The 16,819-nt window shown below is 37.5% G+C and overlaps 1 protein-coding gene across 1 annotated transcript; it reads left to right on the top strand.

Annotated features, from left to right (window-relative positions):
• Positions 1–2,652: 2,652 nt before the first annotated feature.
• LOC111380918 (eukaryotic translation initiation factor 5A-like) lies at positions 2,653–16,320 on the top strand. Its single transcript, XM_023004585.1, has 5 exons — positions 2,653–2,800; positions 9,904–10,026; positions 15,340–15,396; positions 15,802–15,876; positions 16,011–16,320. Exons 1-5 carry the CDS (start codon positions 2,678–2,680, stop codon positions 16,113–16,115), a joined length of 483 nt encoding a protein of 160 aa, XP_022860353.1. The 5' UTR covers positions 2,653–2,677; the 3' UTR covers positions 16,116–16,320.
• The last annotated feature ends 499 nt before the right edge of the window (positions 16,321–16,819 follow it).

Raw genomic sequence — 16,819 nt, forward strand, 5'->3', positions numbered from 1 at the left:
AAAAAAAAAAAATTATTATGCGGGCCTCACGTATATGTGTTGTCTAGCAGCATCCTGGTTCTACTAGTTCTGTAAGGGTAGCACTGCTCAGGAATTATTCCTCAAACGTGCTGTGCGCAATATTGGTATCGCAATCCTTGTCCGAACTAAGCATCATGACATTGTAAAAAGCTAAAAACTGTTTTATCAATGTCAAAAGTTTTATTCCATCAAATTGATGTGACATATATTGTTCTCATACTCAATAAGCTGATCAAGTAATAGTCCATACCAAGAACGTTAACTTGAAAAATGACTTGATTGTTCTGTAACAATTGTTACCGAGCCACTGGAATGCAACAACTCTAACTAGAGAGAGTCAAGCTATAGATGTCAATAACTAGAAACAGCGGGTTTCTTGGTAAGATATGGATCTTTGTTTTGGGATATTACCAAGGCACATGGTCTGCATGTTGGGCCGAATCACCCTATGACCCCAAAAAATTTTGAATAATGCTATCAAGTATCAGTGGTACTAAAAGACCAGTTTATGTGGTATTATGTGATATATTTAATTAAATTTGAGATTATGTTATTCATTAAATTGTATCTTTTATTTAATAATATTTAGTGTCATCTAAACTGGTATTGTAATATCAATAGTGCTAAACAACATTACCCTATAATTTCTATGGAGTCTTGATTTCACAATTGGTTTGTGTCACTGGAATTAGAAGGCCATCTGATTCCATGAATGTGAGGGGAAGTTATGTCAAGATCACCTTTTCAATTCTACATCAAACGTGGAATACCTATTTCATTTATTTTTTAAAATCTATAAGCACTCTATAACTCTCTTTATTTATAGAAGAATTTAGAAAGGACTATATCACGAAGTTACTGTTAGAAAATGAGCAGCTACAGACATAAGCCCTAAAGAGGGTTGACGATAATGTTTTCTTCTAAAACTCAGGTAGTTGTGAAGGCCCATTTGACGGAATTATAAGTACTTTACACATTCTTTCCATAAGATGAATTGTAACTAAAGTGATTGTAATAACTTCCTAAAAGTGCTTCTATAGGTGAAGTTAAGTTTGGCTAAATAATTTAACAATAAAGGTCTTCAACCTTTGGTCAATGTCACACTTACTTTTCCAATTTCTTTTTAACACATTCTTATAATCATAATTCATTAATTAACATATATTGTACTTGATCACAATTTTTGCCAAAAAAATCGTTAAGAGGTAAACAAAAAATGAAAAAAAAGAAGAAGAAGAAAAGCAAATACAAATATTCGACAAAATATTTGTCACTCATTTCAAAGCACTCTAATAGATTATTTGAACGAGAAGGTGATTTGAGACAATAATACTAATTAATTGAAGATTATATATAATGATGTGAATAAAAATAGAACCATAAGTGCGGAATTGAAAAAGGTAGAGAATTTTCACTGCATTTAAAACATAATGCAACTAAAAAAATTTGTAGTGTGAAAATAATCAATCTTTTGTCAATTTTTATATTGATAAAAAATAAATTTTACCTTCCAAATTTTATTCGCCCTTATCCTTCCAACAATTAAGCATATTAAGCATATTTAATTTTGCACAACTTTCACCATTTTTTTTTTATATTAATTGAAGTCGCAAGACAAAATGCCACATAAATTATTGGTAGAAATTATTAATACAATTTTGCAATTGCGAAAGTCAGCACCTGTTTGGTGTAGATTAAAATATACTTTTAGGATGAATTTATTGTAGGGCTCAGTGTTAAAAAAATAACTAAACTTCGTTAATCATTAAAATCTCGGTGAACTTTAAAATGTTGCGAAAGTATCATTGAATTCTATCAAAATGTTATACATCCATTGCTAGTTAAGATTCGTTAGATGGTTTGGGGGGCCTTTAAAAAAATAATCATGAAATATTTAATAAAAAACTGATCATTTGATAACTGATTATACTTGACGAAAATTAATAATCGTCGATGATTTATATGAATTTACCAACAATGCCACAATATTATTGATCAACGTCAATCAATAATTATCGAAAAAAATATTGTCCAGAGATGTTATGGACATCACAAATGGTGCCTTGGTTGTTCATTGTCAATGAATTCATTTTTTAATATTACTTCTGTGGTTGATTATTTCAAAATAAGTAAACTTTTGGTCGCGTCGGGAAAATCTCATTAAACTTTAACAATATTACTAAAATGTCATTGAACTTTGTCAAAATACTCTAAATCTATCGATTACTTAGAGAATTGAACTACAATTTGCTTTTGTGTGAACTATATCTTCCATGTAAGCAGTACTGTCGACAAAATCATTAACAAAATCTGAACTGTGATTGATGAAGATATTCTGACAATAGTTCAGTAATGTTTCAACGACATTTTAGAATTCAGTGAGGTCGCCATGACACAATCCAAAGTTCAAATATTTTTGGAAGAATTAACTTGTATCCGAGCAAGGACAGAGGCCCCAAAAAATAGAGGTAAAATCCACTGCCAATAAAAATGAAAATAAAATAAAAATGGTAAAAAAATAAAAGAAAAAAGAAAAAAGAAAAGCCGCAGTAATAGAGTTTGTTTAGTACTAATAAATCTGTCATTCCCCAACAGAAACGAGGAATATTTGTTATCTAATCTAAAAGGTAAAAAGTCAGAAATTCTTGAAAGAGAGATGTCGGACGAGGAATACCATTTTGAGTCCAAGGCTGATGCAGGTGCCTCCAAGACTTTTCCTCAACAAGCTGGTACCATCCGCAAGAATGGTTATATAGTCATTAAGGGCAGGCCTTGCAAGGTGGATCCCAATCTTGTCTCTATATATTTGTGTTTTGATTTGTTTCTTTCATTAGTTTTTACAAATTTTGTAGAAAGATTGGATTTTTATGTGTTCTTTTTCAACTTTGGCTTTAAATTTCAACTGGGTTTTTGTTAAATTTGTAGGGATAATTTCCAGCAAACACCAAGCACAAACCGGGCTCAGTTTCACCTATTTCATTGACACCATCAAGGTTGAGACAACTCCAAAACCACCACCAAGGTCGCCCCACTTCCGGTTGCTATAGGTTGGGAAGATGAAGTCTAATGATATGCCCACTAAGAATTAACCACAAAGGTCACATTGAAGTTATGAAGAAACCGAGAGGTAAGTCTCACAAAGAGAAATTGGGCATCATACAATGGAGGCCGAGAGGGAGACGGGAATATAAGCCAAGTAAATATCCAAAAAAGGTAAGTTAGGTTAGGGTTAATTTGTGGACCAAATAAGGCTCGACTCAATATTAATGGGATTCAAACTAATAATATAGCCTTCCAAAGAAATGGGGCGAACCGCGAGCAACACTATTAACAATAGGTTGCTTCGAACAGTCCATACGAATGTGGATTGTGTTATCTCGATAATTGTGTCGATGTATTAATCAATCATATGACCAAGGCCGATTGATAATAAAACCGAGGTTACATCATAGCCCAGGGAGGTCGTTTGACAACAAATTGCCTAACAACCTCCACCTTTGTGTCAAAGGACCTGCAAAAGAAAATTGTCTCCCATTAGTGACACCTCTAATAGAAAACCAATAAAATTGAAAATCATTTACCTATACCAATGTTTAGAAGTTCCTTGCAACTTCTAAACTTTGCCAGTGGCAGTACCTTCGTCCCCATATCAGAGGGGTTGTAGTGGGTGTGGACTTTCTCAAGTCTTACCACCTCTTGAGATACTATATCTCTAATGAAGTGGAATCTAACATCAATGTGTTTAGTATGCTCGTGAAAAACGAGGTGCTTGCATAAATGTATAAATGATTGACTATCAGAATACACTACCACATAATCATTCAAGACACATAGTTCATGGAGTAGACTTTTAAGTCATAGAGCTTCTTTAATAGTTTCAGTGGTAGCAATATATTCCGATTCTGTAGTGGATAGTGCGACAATATGTTGTAACTATGATTTTCAACTAACACATGAATTAGATAAGGTAAACACGTAAGATGAAGTAGATTTCCTACCATCCCTATCTCTCGCGTAGTCTGCATCTACAAAATCCTTTAATTTTATGCCTTCTTCATTAGTATTAAACTTTAAACCTACGTTACTTGTACCCTTCAAGTACTTTAGCAGCCACTTTAGCACTTCCCAATGTTCAGGGCCCGAATTAGCCATATATCTACTGAGAGTACTAATAGCAAAACCTAAATTAGGTCTAGTGCAAATCATCAAATACATTATGGAACCAATCACATTAGAATAAGGCACTCTACTCATGTATTCTACTTCACGCTCATTGCAAGGAGATTGTTCCTTCGATAAAATAAAATGATTAGTAAGAGGCAACGTGACAAGTTTGCAATCACTCATATTAAATTTTTTCAATACTTTGGATATGTATGGAGACTGATGCAAAAACAAAACAGAATTTGACCTATCTCTTTCGATTGCAATGCCTAAGATTCTCTTAGCCTTACCTAGGTCTTTCATGTCAAATTCACCACTTAGTTTTGCTTTTATGTTATTTATCCACTTAGAGAATGATCCAATCAAAAGCATGTCGTCCACATAGAGTAACAAAAACAGATAATTATCATCAGTCTCATTGTGTTAAAAATACAGGCAGTGATCAAATTTACTTCTTTGGAACCTTATAGTGAGTACAAATGAATCAAACCTCTTGTACCACTGTCTAGAAGATTGTTTTAACCCATAAAAGGATCTTCTCAGAAAACACACATAATCAAGTTTTCACTTATTCTTAAAACATTTTGGTTCATTCATGAAAATTTGTTCATCAAGCTCACCATGTAAGAAATCAGTTTTTACGTCAAGTTATTCAAGTTCTCAGTTACAATGTGCAACCAATGCGAGTATGACCCTAATAGTGGTGTACTTAACAACTTGTGAGAAAATTTCATTATAATCAACGCCCTCCTTCTGTATGTAGCCTTTAGCTACTAACTTAGCTTTAAACTTTAGGGGTTCCGAGCTGCTAGTCCCTTCCTTAACCTTAAAAACCCATTTGCAATCAACAATTGATTTGTTCTTAGGCCTAGGTACTAGCTCCCAAGTATGATTCTTTTCTAGAGAACTCATCTCTTCTTCCATTGCCTTAAGCCATTCATTAGATTGATCACTGCCTATTGCCTCTTCAAAGGTCTTTGGCTCTTTATCAGCTAATTCTTTATAACTAGCCTGGGTGAAAACTAATTCAGATTCAAAACTGAACCTTCTTGGTTCTCTCGTCTGTCTCCTTTCTCTATCCCTAACTAAGTTATAGTTAGCTAAATGATTTTCTTCCTTATAGTGCTCTTCTATCACTATTTCGTTACTATTCTTCACCTCGGGTTCCTGATTTTGAGTCTCCATCTCATTTGAAGCAGTAGGGGCAGGTGGACTGAGTTATCCTAACTCCACCTTAAACTGGTCTCTCTCTTCACCTGATTCAACTTCACTCTCAGGTTCAGTTTCTCCTTTAACACACGGCATCTCATTTTCGTTAAACGTAACATCTCTACTTATGATGATTTTAACCCCTTTTTGGCTTCTATCCCATAACCTATAACCCTTAACACCCTCGGGGTATCCTAGGAAGACACACTTCCTAACTCTAGGTTCCAACTTACCCTCACTTTGATGAGAAAAAGCCGTACAGCCAAAAGTTCTAAGTATCGAGTAATCACTCAGTTTACCCGACCATCTTTCATGCGGAGTGTCACCATTCAATGCAGTAGAAGGAGTCAGATTAATCAAATAACAAGCGGTCATAACAGCCTTACCCCAAAATGACTCGGGAACACCAGAACTAATAATCATGCAACGTACTTTATCAAGTATGGTCCTATTCATCATTTCTGCTACCCCATTTTGCTGAGGGGTGTAAGGAACGGTCTTATGTCTAGTTATGCCGTTTTCTTTACACATCTATCAAATTCTTTATTGCAGAATTCTAGGCCATTATCTGTCCTTAAAAATTTGATTTTCTAACGTCCTTTAACGTATACACAAAATCTGTGTCAAATTTTACGTTTATGTCACCAATTCCAGCAATAGTATAGGCAAAGTTATCACACAATACAACATGCCCAACATTAGATTCATGCAACTTATAAAATCAACCCTTTTCAGACGTCACATAAAAAGATGCACCAGAGTCAAGTATCCACTTATGCATGCGGGAATTAGCAGTTAGATTTAATTCAGTAGTGTATGCAACTGGACTTGTAATCATATGGACCTCACCACCATTTATATCGGAAGTAGATGCTAACACATTTACCTCATCTCTCTCCTTAACCTTTAGCTTACCCTTTTCCTTATGACAATCTTTTATAAAATGCCCTGTATTTCCACAACCATAGCATTTTCTCGACTTAGTTCTAGATTTTGATCTAGACCTACCTTTGCTCTTTTTTTTCCATCCATTACTACTTGACTCGCCACTAGTTTGATATCCCTCATGACTATTTTGCCTAAATTGAGTTCTACCCCGCATCATATGTACCTCACCGTTCCTGTTATCATGTTTTTCAGCCCTAATTTTCATTTCTTTACTTCTAAGGGAATCTATGACAATTTCAGGTGTTAACGTGTCTCTACCATACTTCATGGCGTTCTTAACTTCCTTATAGGAATCAGGAATTGCATTGAGCAAAATTATAACCTTATAAGTTTCGGACACAGCCTCATCACAATTAACTATATCTTGCACCAATTGTTAAATACGTCAAGATTGTCATCAAGATCTTTTGAAGGATCCATTTTGAAATTGAAAAAAGTTCAAGCAAGTAAAGTTTATTCGGTGTAGACTTAAACAAATACAAGTCTTCTAATTTCTTCCAAAGTTCTTTAGTGGTTTTCAGTTTACCCACCTTTTTTAAAACGGCGTCAGACAAGTGTAAAATAATTGAGGTATAAAAAAGCTCATCGACTTCTTCTCTTTGTTCTTGTGAAAAATCAGTTGAAAAATTGCGTTCAATGTCTTTTGAAACCTTTTGTTGGACTAAAATACCCTTAATTTTTTGTTGCCAAATAGCAAAGTCACCCTTTCCATTAAAAATTCTGAAATCAAAACTGTGAGTTGTCATCTTTACACAACAGTCAAAAAATGCACAAACCACAATCAAACCACACAAAATAGTCCTAGGGTCACAGACAGTATACACCATTCTAGATTCCCAGGGTTTCGTAAGACTCACGATCTTAGATCAAGGAAATGTTCGAACGGGTAAGGTCACGGTATTTCTAACGAAATAAGTAAGCAGCGAAAATAACAATGCAGCAAAAAATATGTCTAGCAGATAACTAGTCCCACAGTAATTAGATCACTAAGAATTACAAAACTGATTTTAACCCAAAACAAATACTCAATCCAAAAATCAATCAAGAGCACGTAACCCTAATTCTAGCACAAGCAATGGTTGCCAAGCAATGACAACCCCCAACCTATTGTCACCCTACACGGTGACGCGCTAATACTAATAAATTAACGGGTTAAGCCAATTTACCAGAGCGGACGCGTCTGAGTCCGTATAATAGAGAGAGATGCGAATCTACTGCTTTAGGGGCCGCAATCTTGGCCTAAAGTAATTCAGTAGATATATACAGTTTCAATCGTCGATCCACCAGTGGCAAAATTGTCCAACTTTTTCTGTGTAACCTGAAACAAAAAATAAACAGTGTCAGTACGTTCAGGGGATTGAAATGAGCAAATTGCCGGAAGGAAGTTCGCCCGGAATCGCCGCCAAGCGCTGCCGCCGCTGCCAGGCGCCGCACTGGGAGGGGTGCCTCGGCCTGCTAGTTCCGGGTATGGGGTTGATTTCGCCGGAAAGTTACTGGTCTGGCCGGAAAATGAGATTGCAGGTTTGGTTTCCTATAGAAATCGCGCACACCACCGCCTGTTTTGGTGGTTTTTTGGCCGGAGAAGGTGACTTCGGCTCTGATACCAGTTGTAGGGATAATATCCAGCAAACACCAAGCACAAACCGGGCTCAGTTTCACCTATTTCATCGACACCACTAAGGTTGAGACAACTCCAAAACCACCCCAAGGCCGCCCCACTTCCGGTTGCTATAGGTTGGGAAGATGAAGTCTAATGATATGCCTACTAAGGATTAACCACAAAGGTCACAGTGAAGTGATGAAGAAACCGAGAGGTAAATCTCACAAAGAGAAATTGGGCATCATACAATAGATGCCGAGAGAGAGACGGGAATATAAGCCAAGTAAATATCCAAAAAAGGTAAGTTAGGTTAGGGTTAATTTGTGGACCAAACAAGGCTCGACTCAATATTAATGGGCTTCGAACTAATAATATAGCCTTCCAAAGAAATGGGGCGAACCGCGAGCAACACTATTAACAATAGGTTGCTTCGAACGGTCCATACGAATGTGGATTGTGTTGTTTCGATAATTGTGTACTAATCAATCATATGGTCAAGGCCGATTGATAATAAAATCGAGATTACATCATAGCTCGGGAAGGTCGTTTGACAACAAATTGCCTAACAAAATTGTTTAGATCTTGATAAGTAACGGGTTCTCACCCCATGCCATACATATAGGCAGTTAGGCACTACTGTATATAATTTGGGAAACAGTATTAACATTGTTGCTATTTGTTGTTCTCTTCTTTCTTTCTATTCTCAGAGCTAAATATTCTATTGATCTATAGGTGAATATCGTCTAGCTTTTGCCTTTTCCTTGCCTTTTTTTAAAGGAAAGTTTTGGTTTCCTCGTTTTATACACTAATCCAGTTACTTTAATTAATATTTTTGTGTCAAGTAGGATTTTTCTCTAATCACATCAAGTTTACAATATTAAAAAAAAATTTAAAATTGTGAAGAATGGAGAACTCTATGAGTTCAATATGCATATTTATGTCACGTTGATACGAGACTAGTTGAAGGTCGCGTCAAGAACCATGAATTTTATAGGCATTGAAAATTTATTACATATTATGAGGCCAAACCTGTTTTAAGTAAACATGTCTTCTCAATATGTTTTGTTCTGTATTTAATCTGTGATGCTTTCTGATTTTTTTTAGGCTCAAATTTTTGTGTCTTTCAGGGGCCTTAGACCTTCTTTAGATTAGAAGCATTGACTAAAATTTTAGTATCCCTGTTCAAATTTTCTTCGAGTTTATCTGAATTGTTGACTCTATCTGTCCTGCTTGAGAAAATATTGTTCTTTCTTAGAATCTGGATAGGAATTCTATTGCATGACCTAATTATAGTCCTTGATGTTAAAAATATACTTACTCGTATTTCTACAGATCTACGCATTATATATTTATATATTTGTGTCATTTTTCATTTCAAGAAATGAAATACTTTTGTGTGTTTGTATCGATAGACATCAATATTAGTGTTTTGCATATGTAACCATATATTGATGTGTTTGTTGTCATGAGGGTAGTGTAGGTGTATCCTACTAATATTGTTCCTTTATATTTCATTTTCATCATTCGTCTCTCTGAAGAATAATTATTCTTCCCAGATATGTCATCCTATTCGACCTTATCACTTTTTTCATAGAGTTGGCACATGTATAGAAATGAAAATGCAGTATATACTCTTAAAGTCTAGGAATGCTGACCTTGTGTCCAGATGAAACATTAAAGGAGAGTGTTAGATGTACACATAATTTTGTACAAAATGGTTTACTTACATTCACAATGGGAGGGTGGGGGCCACATGTTGACATTTTTTTATTTCATGTGGGGCCCAAGTGTATGTGAGAGTGAGTAAAACATTTTGTACAAATATGTAAGTACAAATATCTTTATCCAACATTAAATCAAACATTTTTGAAACTAGCACCATTTGGCTGTAAAAGTGAGAATCATTATCTCCCCCAAGACATTGTTAAGAGATGATTGATGTTTTATCATTATTTTATTAGGTCGTTGAAGTCTCCACCTCCAAAACTGGCAAGCATAGACACGCAAAGTGTCACTTTGTTGCAATTGACATATTCAGCGGCAAAAAGCTTGAAGATATTGTTCCGTCCTCCCACAATTGTGATGTAATAAATTTTTTGTTTATTCTGTTGTTATTTTTGGTTTTCTTTACATGCAAAGTTTAAGTGATCTTGTGTTTGTTGGGAAAACGACCTCCCAAGATTGTCCAAGAAATAAAGTTTGACAATGTGAAAAATTCCAAACCACTTCAAGAATAAGAAAATGGGGAAAAATGATTTTCAATGTATATTGGAAGAGTAATGAATTTGGATTACTTGAACAAGCCTCAAGTTAATCCCCAAGAAAGAAAATAACTTTGAATTTATACCTAAGACGAACAACCTCAATCTTGTAAAATTCTATCCAAGCTTTCTCCCTTTTTCTCTCTCAAAATCGGGTGCTAGGTTTGTTACAATATGAAAGGGCAAAAAATCGGAAATAAATATATGTATCGGCGCCCAAGAGTGGCGCCTAGGCTCCATGTTTCTGTCTGGTTCCACAATCGGGGCGCCATTCCACTTCTCTTCCTCCTCTCTTCTACTCCTTCATTTCTTACAATTCTCCACCTCGTACATCATTTGATAGACCTCAAATTTTGGACGAACACAAGAAGAAGTAGCAAGTGCCAAACTCGGCTGCACCATTCAAACAATGGTTGCCTACGTACCCAAAACTCGGGATCAAGCCTCCGTAGTTCACCTCCACCTTCGTATACTCTTCACCTCATTTCAACCCCGCCCCAAAGGGCCATGCCCACTCGGACATATCAACACGGACTAATGTGAAGCAAGTCCAAGCAATGCTGAAACTTGCTACCCGTTACCACTTTGGTTAACATGTCTGCTGGGTTCTCATTTGTGTGTACCTTCAAGAGTGAAATATCACCTTCTTCTATTACATCACGCACAAAATGATACCTAACGTCGATATGCTTGGTTCGAGCATGGTGAACCTGATTCTTAGCCAAGTGAATCGCACTCTGGCTATCACACCACAAGTCCTGCTCAATCCCCAAATCATCTAGAAGACCCCATAACCACAATACTTCCTTCACTCCCTCTACCATGGCCATATACTCGACCTCTGTAGTAGAAAAAAACTGTAGCCTGTAACATCGATCGCCAACTAATTGGGGCACCATGTATGCAAAACACATATCCAGTAGTAGATCGTCGTCTATCTAGATCACCTGCATAATCCGAGTCCACAAACCTACTTATATGACATGCATCTCCACCAAAACATAAACTCGTATCCGCGGTACCTTTTAAGTACCTCAGGATCCACTTTACAGCTTCCCAGTGTACCTTCCCCGGATTCGCCATGAATCTGCTGACCACACTAACCCCTGTGAAATATCTGGGCGTGTACACACCATGGCATACATCAAACTGCCAACTGCACTAGCATAAGGTACACGATCCATGCGTACCTTTTCTTCCGTTGTAGTAGGAGACTATTTACCAGAGAGCCTGAAATGTGGAACCAATGGAGTCACCACCGACTTTGCACCTTGCAACCCGAACCTAGCAATAACCCGCTCAATGTAGCCTTTCTGACTCAAGAACATTCGTCGATTCGTCCTCTCTCTTCTAATCTCCATACCCAGTATTTTCCTAGCAGCCCCTATATCCTTCATCTCAAACTCTTTACCAAGTTGAGATTTCAACCTATCTATCTCCCCCTTGCTTTTCGAAGCGATAAGCATGTCATCCACATACAATAGAAGATAGATATAGTTACCTCCCCGAAGTTTTCGAATATAAACACAACAGTCATACTCACTTCTGGAGAAACCATGCTTTAGTATGAAGGAGTCAAATCGCTTGTACCACTGCCGAGGAGATTGCTTCAATTCATATAGTGATTTTCTCAAGCGACATACCTGACGTTCCTTATCCTCAACCTTGTAGCCCTCAGGTTGATGCATATAGATTTCCTCATCCAAGTCCCTGTGCAAGAAGGCGATTTTGACATCGAATTGTTCCAGCTCAAGATCATGATGAGCAACAATACTCAATAGCACCCGAATGGAAGTGTGCTTGACCACCGGAGAAAAGATCTCATTGTAGTCAACTCCCTCTCTTTGTGCAAACCCCTTAGCCACTAACCTTGCTTTGAATCTTGTACCACTGAGCTTGGTAGAATCCTCTTTATTTTTGTACAACCACTTGCAACCAATAGCTTTCTTACCTATGGGCAATGGGACAACCTCCCATGTTTGGTTCTTGTGAAGTGATTCCATCTCTTCTTCCATCGCTGCCAACTAACTCTCACTATTGTTGTTTAAAATAGCTTCCTTGAAAGTGGTAGGCTCATCATCCTCCACCGAGAGTGCATACTCAACCAAATTTGTCTGCCTATAGTGCCTCAAAGATTTGTCTGACCCCAACTTTAGAACTTGTTTGTAAGTACGGCGTGGCCTAGAGGAAGCCAAGTTATCTGCAAGCTGTTGTTGTTACTGTGCCTGTACATTCTCTTGTTGAACCGCCTCTTGTTCAAGCCTATCATCACTCTCATCTTGAGTGTCTGCATGATGCTCCTCTTGAACATGCCTAAAACCAGGTTGATCTCTAGGTTCTATGTCAACAACTTGAAACTTTGTAGTCTCAACATCATCACCACCGGGCACTGTAGCTTTCAACGAAGCTATCATGGAGTTCTCATCAAAAGTAACATCTCTGCTGATTATGAACTTAGAATCCTCTACACACCATAGGTGATAGCCTTTAACACCTGCCTGATACCCCAAGAATATAACCTTCTCAGCCCTCGCATCAAGCTTTCCCTAGTTGACGTGATAATAGGCTGTGCATTCGAATATTCTGAGTTTCTCATAATCTGCATGTTCTCCTGTCAATACCATGTAAGGTACATCTCCATCTAACCTTGAATGTGGAGACCGGTTCACTATGTAGCAAGCATTTGCAACCGACTCTGCCCAGCATTCTCTGCCCAAACCAGTATAGGATTGCATACACATTGATTGCTCTCGAAATGTGCGATTCAGTCTTTTTGGGACCCCATTCTGTTGCAGTGTATTTCTAACTATCCAGTGTCTCGCAATACCTTCCTTACCACAGAACTCCTTGAAAGCATCATCTGTATACTCAGTACCGTTATCAGATCGCAGTGTCTTCAATTTCTTTCCTGTTCTGTTTTCAACCATTGCTTTCCACTTCTTGAAAATGTCGAATACCTCATTCTTATGCTTCAAAAAATAAATCTAAGCATATCTAGAATAATCATCAACAAATGTAACAAAATACCTGGAACTGCCTTTGGAAGTGACAGAAGCCGGACCCCATACATCCTTGTGTACATAGTCTAGAATGCCTCTGCTTCTATGTTTGCTTGGCTGGAACTGAACTCGGTGTGCTTTACCGTACACGCAATGCTCGCAAAAATTCATGCAAGGCTTCTTCAAGTTCTTTAGCAACCCTTTCTTGACTAGCAAATCTAGCCCCTTTTCAGACATATGCCTAAGCCTCCTATGCCATAGTCGAGTGCACTCACATGGGTCTCCACCACTGCTACATCTTCTGTAACTGTAGTACCCTGAAGAGCATAAAGATTCCCTTCACGAATACCCTTCATCACAATCAAAGAACCACGAACAAACTTCTTTACTCCATTCCATGTTACAATCTTGCAACCACCAGAGTCTAAGGCACCAACAGAGATAAGGTTCTTCCGCAAATCAGGAACATGTCTAACATCCATCAATATTCTAACCACTCCATCATGCATCTTGATACTAATTGAACCGAGCCCCACCGTTTTACAGGAATGGTTATTACCCATCAACACGGTTCCACTATCAGTGCTTCTATAGGTAGTAAACCACTTCCTATTTGGACACATATGGTAAAAGCATCCAGAGTCAAGAATCCATTTACCGGAGGTTTCTTCATCACAAGAGATGGTGTAGCACTCATCGCTTTTCCCTCCTTCCGAGGCATAGCTTACCTCTTACTTGACTTGTACCTTCCCGTTGTTGTTGTTCTTATTGTTCTTCTTCCAACCCTTTTTGTTAAGACAATTCGCCTTGAAATGCCCAAACTCGCTGCATTTGAAACAAGACCTTTCTGTAAGGGGTCTAGAACTCGATCTAGAATTTTCTCCCTTGCCCTTTGGTCGCACATTGCTTCTACCCCTTACAAACAATCCTTGAGCTTGCTCCTTGTTACCAATGGTAGATATGCCACTAGTTGCAATCTTTAGAAGATCATTCGCTAGAAGTGACGTTCTAGTGTCCTCCATCACAAGTTTATCACCCACAAGCATCAATGTTTGTACTAGGTTTTCGTAAGACTTTGGCAATGAAAGAAGTAGTAGAAGTGCTTGATCCTCGTCATCTACTTCCACATCAATGTCCTTCAAGTCTGATATGATCCTATCAAACTTGTTTACGTACTCCCGGATTGGTGTACCTTCATCCATCTTGCAAGCATACAATTTGGACTTCAAATAGATCCGATTTGTTAGAGTCTTCGTCATGAAGTTCGCCTCCAACTTTGTCCACACCTCCGCCACCGTTACCTCACTATCAATCAAGAAAGCAACATCTCTTTCAAGGCATAGAATGATAGACGCTCGTGCCTTAAGATCTAGCTCTTCCCAATCCTCGTCCGACATATCAACGTGCTTCTTCTCCTTTCCCGCCAATGCCTTGTGCAACTTTTGAGAAATCAACAAATTTTTCATTTGCATTCTCCAATATGAAAAATCATTCTTCCCATTGAATTTCTTTATCTTATACTTCCCAATCTTCACCATTCCTCTAGTAGACATGATTTATCTACTTGTTTACCGGAGATAAACCACTAAAGTTCACTTGGGAATTTTTACAAACACCTTGTGTGCACAACAAAGTTCAAGCAACTCACGAAAAATCGAAGCTTAATCACTTTGATTTAAGAAGAAGCTCTGATACCAAATTGTTGAGAAAAGGACCTCCCAAGATTGCCCAAGAAATAAAGCTTGACAATGTGAAAAATTCCAAATCACTTCAAGAACAAGAAAATGGGGAAGAAATGATTATCAATGTATATTGGAAGAGCAATGAATTTGGATTACTTGAACAAGCCTCAAGTTAATCCCCAAGAAAGAAAATAGCTTTGAATTTATACCCAAGATGAACAACCCCAATCTTGTAAAATTCTATCCAAACTTTCTCCCTTTTTCTCTCTCAAAATCGTGTGCTAGGTTTGTTACAATATGAAAGGGCAAAAAACCGGAAATAAATATATGTATCGGGGCGCCTAGGCGCCATGTTTCTGTCTGGTTCCACAATCGGGGCGCCTAGGCGCCATTCCACTTCTCTTCCTCCTCTATTCTACTCCTTCCTTTCTCACAGTGTTGACATGTTCTCTTAGGTGCCCCATGTCAATCGTACTGATCATCAGCTCATCGACATCTCTGAAGATGGTTTTGTAAGTTATTTCATTATCGAATGCTAAAGCTGTCGTTTTTTGTATTATTCTTTTCTGCTTTGCTTACAAGTTTATGCACTGACCCACTAAAACAATGCTTACGTGTTTCATGAACTTAAAGTTTGACCTTAGGTTGAATTTGAATATCTTAAATATTTCATTTTTTCTGTCCAATGAATCGTCGCTTTGTTTCCTGCATTGAATGTCTTAAAGGTTTGAAATTTATTTTACAGCCACATGTTATACTGATTTAGATTGGCTCTAGATTTTACAGTTTTTGTGATGCCTTTATCCAGGGATAGATTTACTCTCTATCACAAGTTTGAACCCTCAATGCAGAGGCTGCTCAAAAATCTATTTTCTTAACGAAAAATATTTGACCATTTGGATTTTCATGATTTGTAGGTTTCGCTTCTGACTGAAACCGGTAACACCAAAGATGACTTGAAGCTTCCAACGGATGAAAATCTGCTTGGCCAGGTTGGCAGATTCTATTACTAGTAGTGATTTTTCAGTCATGTACAAAGACATTTTCGTGTTTTTTAGTTATATTCCTTGCATTTGAGGCTCCCAAACTTTACTTCGTGAAGAACTTCGGTTTCTATTGTATGTAGATTAAAAGTGGCTTTGAGGAGGGAAAGGATCTCGTGGTGAGTGTCATGTCTGCAATGGGAGAAGAGCAGATCTGCGCGCTGAAAGATATCGGTCCTAAGAACTAATTACTGTCCCGTTTATTATAGAAACCGGCCCCTAAAACTTTGACTTAGATGTAATCTTGAAGCCATATTCAAAAGTATTTATATGGATGATGAAACGGATATAGAACTGTTGATTCCCTCCTGGGAAAAACTAAGTGTGTATTCTCTCTTTTCAACATTGAGCCCGGCTGGTGAGCACTTTTCTCCAGCAGATATTCAATTATGATCGAGGTAGTTTTATTGAAAAATTATCTTGTTCACTTGTTACCATCTAATCTTATTAAGGGGTGGGTTCAATTATTTAGAAGTAGNGGTTCTTGGGTTATTGTGATTCGATATGTTCTTGGTGATTTCTCAATCTGTAATCTTAGTGATGGTTTCTGATTGTGTTGTATTGTTTGTTAGCGATTGAGAGTGAGTTGAATTACAGTTTTTGAATAGAGGCGAAAGGAAACTCGAAGAAACCAAACATATTGTCCTGTTCTTGGTTGATACTTAGTGGATCTTGAGCTTTATCACCTTTTGGTGATGGTCAACGGGTGATTAGGTCGCAAGACTAAACATCCGGACCCTTTTTAGGGCGAAACATATATTTGTGTTCGAATCTTTTTCCTGCGAATTATTTTTACTGCAAAGCGATCCGATTTCTTAAAACTTAACTTTTTTTGACTTAACAAGTGGTATCAGAGCCACTATTTGCTGAAATTTTTTTTTCGAATAGTATC

The sequence above is a fragment of the Olea europaea genome, unplaced genomic scaffold (assembly GCF_002742605.1).
Source record: "Olea europaea var. sylvestris unplaced genomic scaffold, O_europaea_v1 scaffold2230, whole genome shotgun sequence".
Classification (NCBI taxonomy): domain Eukaryota; kingdom Viridiplantae; phylum Streptophyta; class Magnoliopsida; order Lamiales; family Oleaceae; genus Olea; species Olea europaea.

Excerpts from the sequence above, each read along its gene's own strand:
- LOC111380918 (XM_023004585.1), top strand. The coding sequence starts at position 2,678 with ATGTCGGACGAGGAATACCATTTTGAGTCCAAGGCTGATGCAGGTGCC. Across the intron at positions 2,801-9,903 it reads TTAAGGGCAGGCCTTGCAAG|GTCGTTGAAGTCTCCACCTC; the intron begins GTGGATCCCAAT and ends TTATTTTATTAG. Across the intron at positions 10,027-15,339 it reads CGTCCTCCCACAATTGTGAT|GTGCCCCATGTCAATCGTAC; the intron begins GTAATAAATTTT and ends ATGTTCTCTTAG.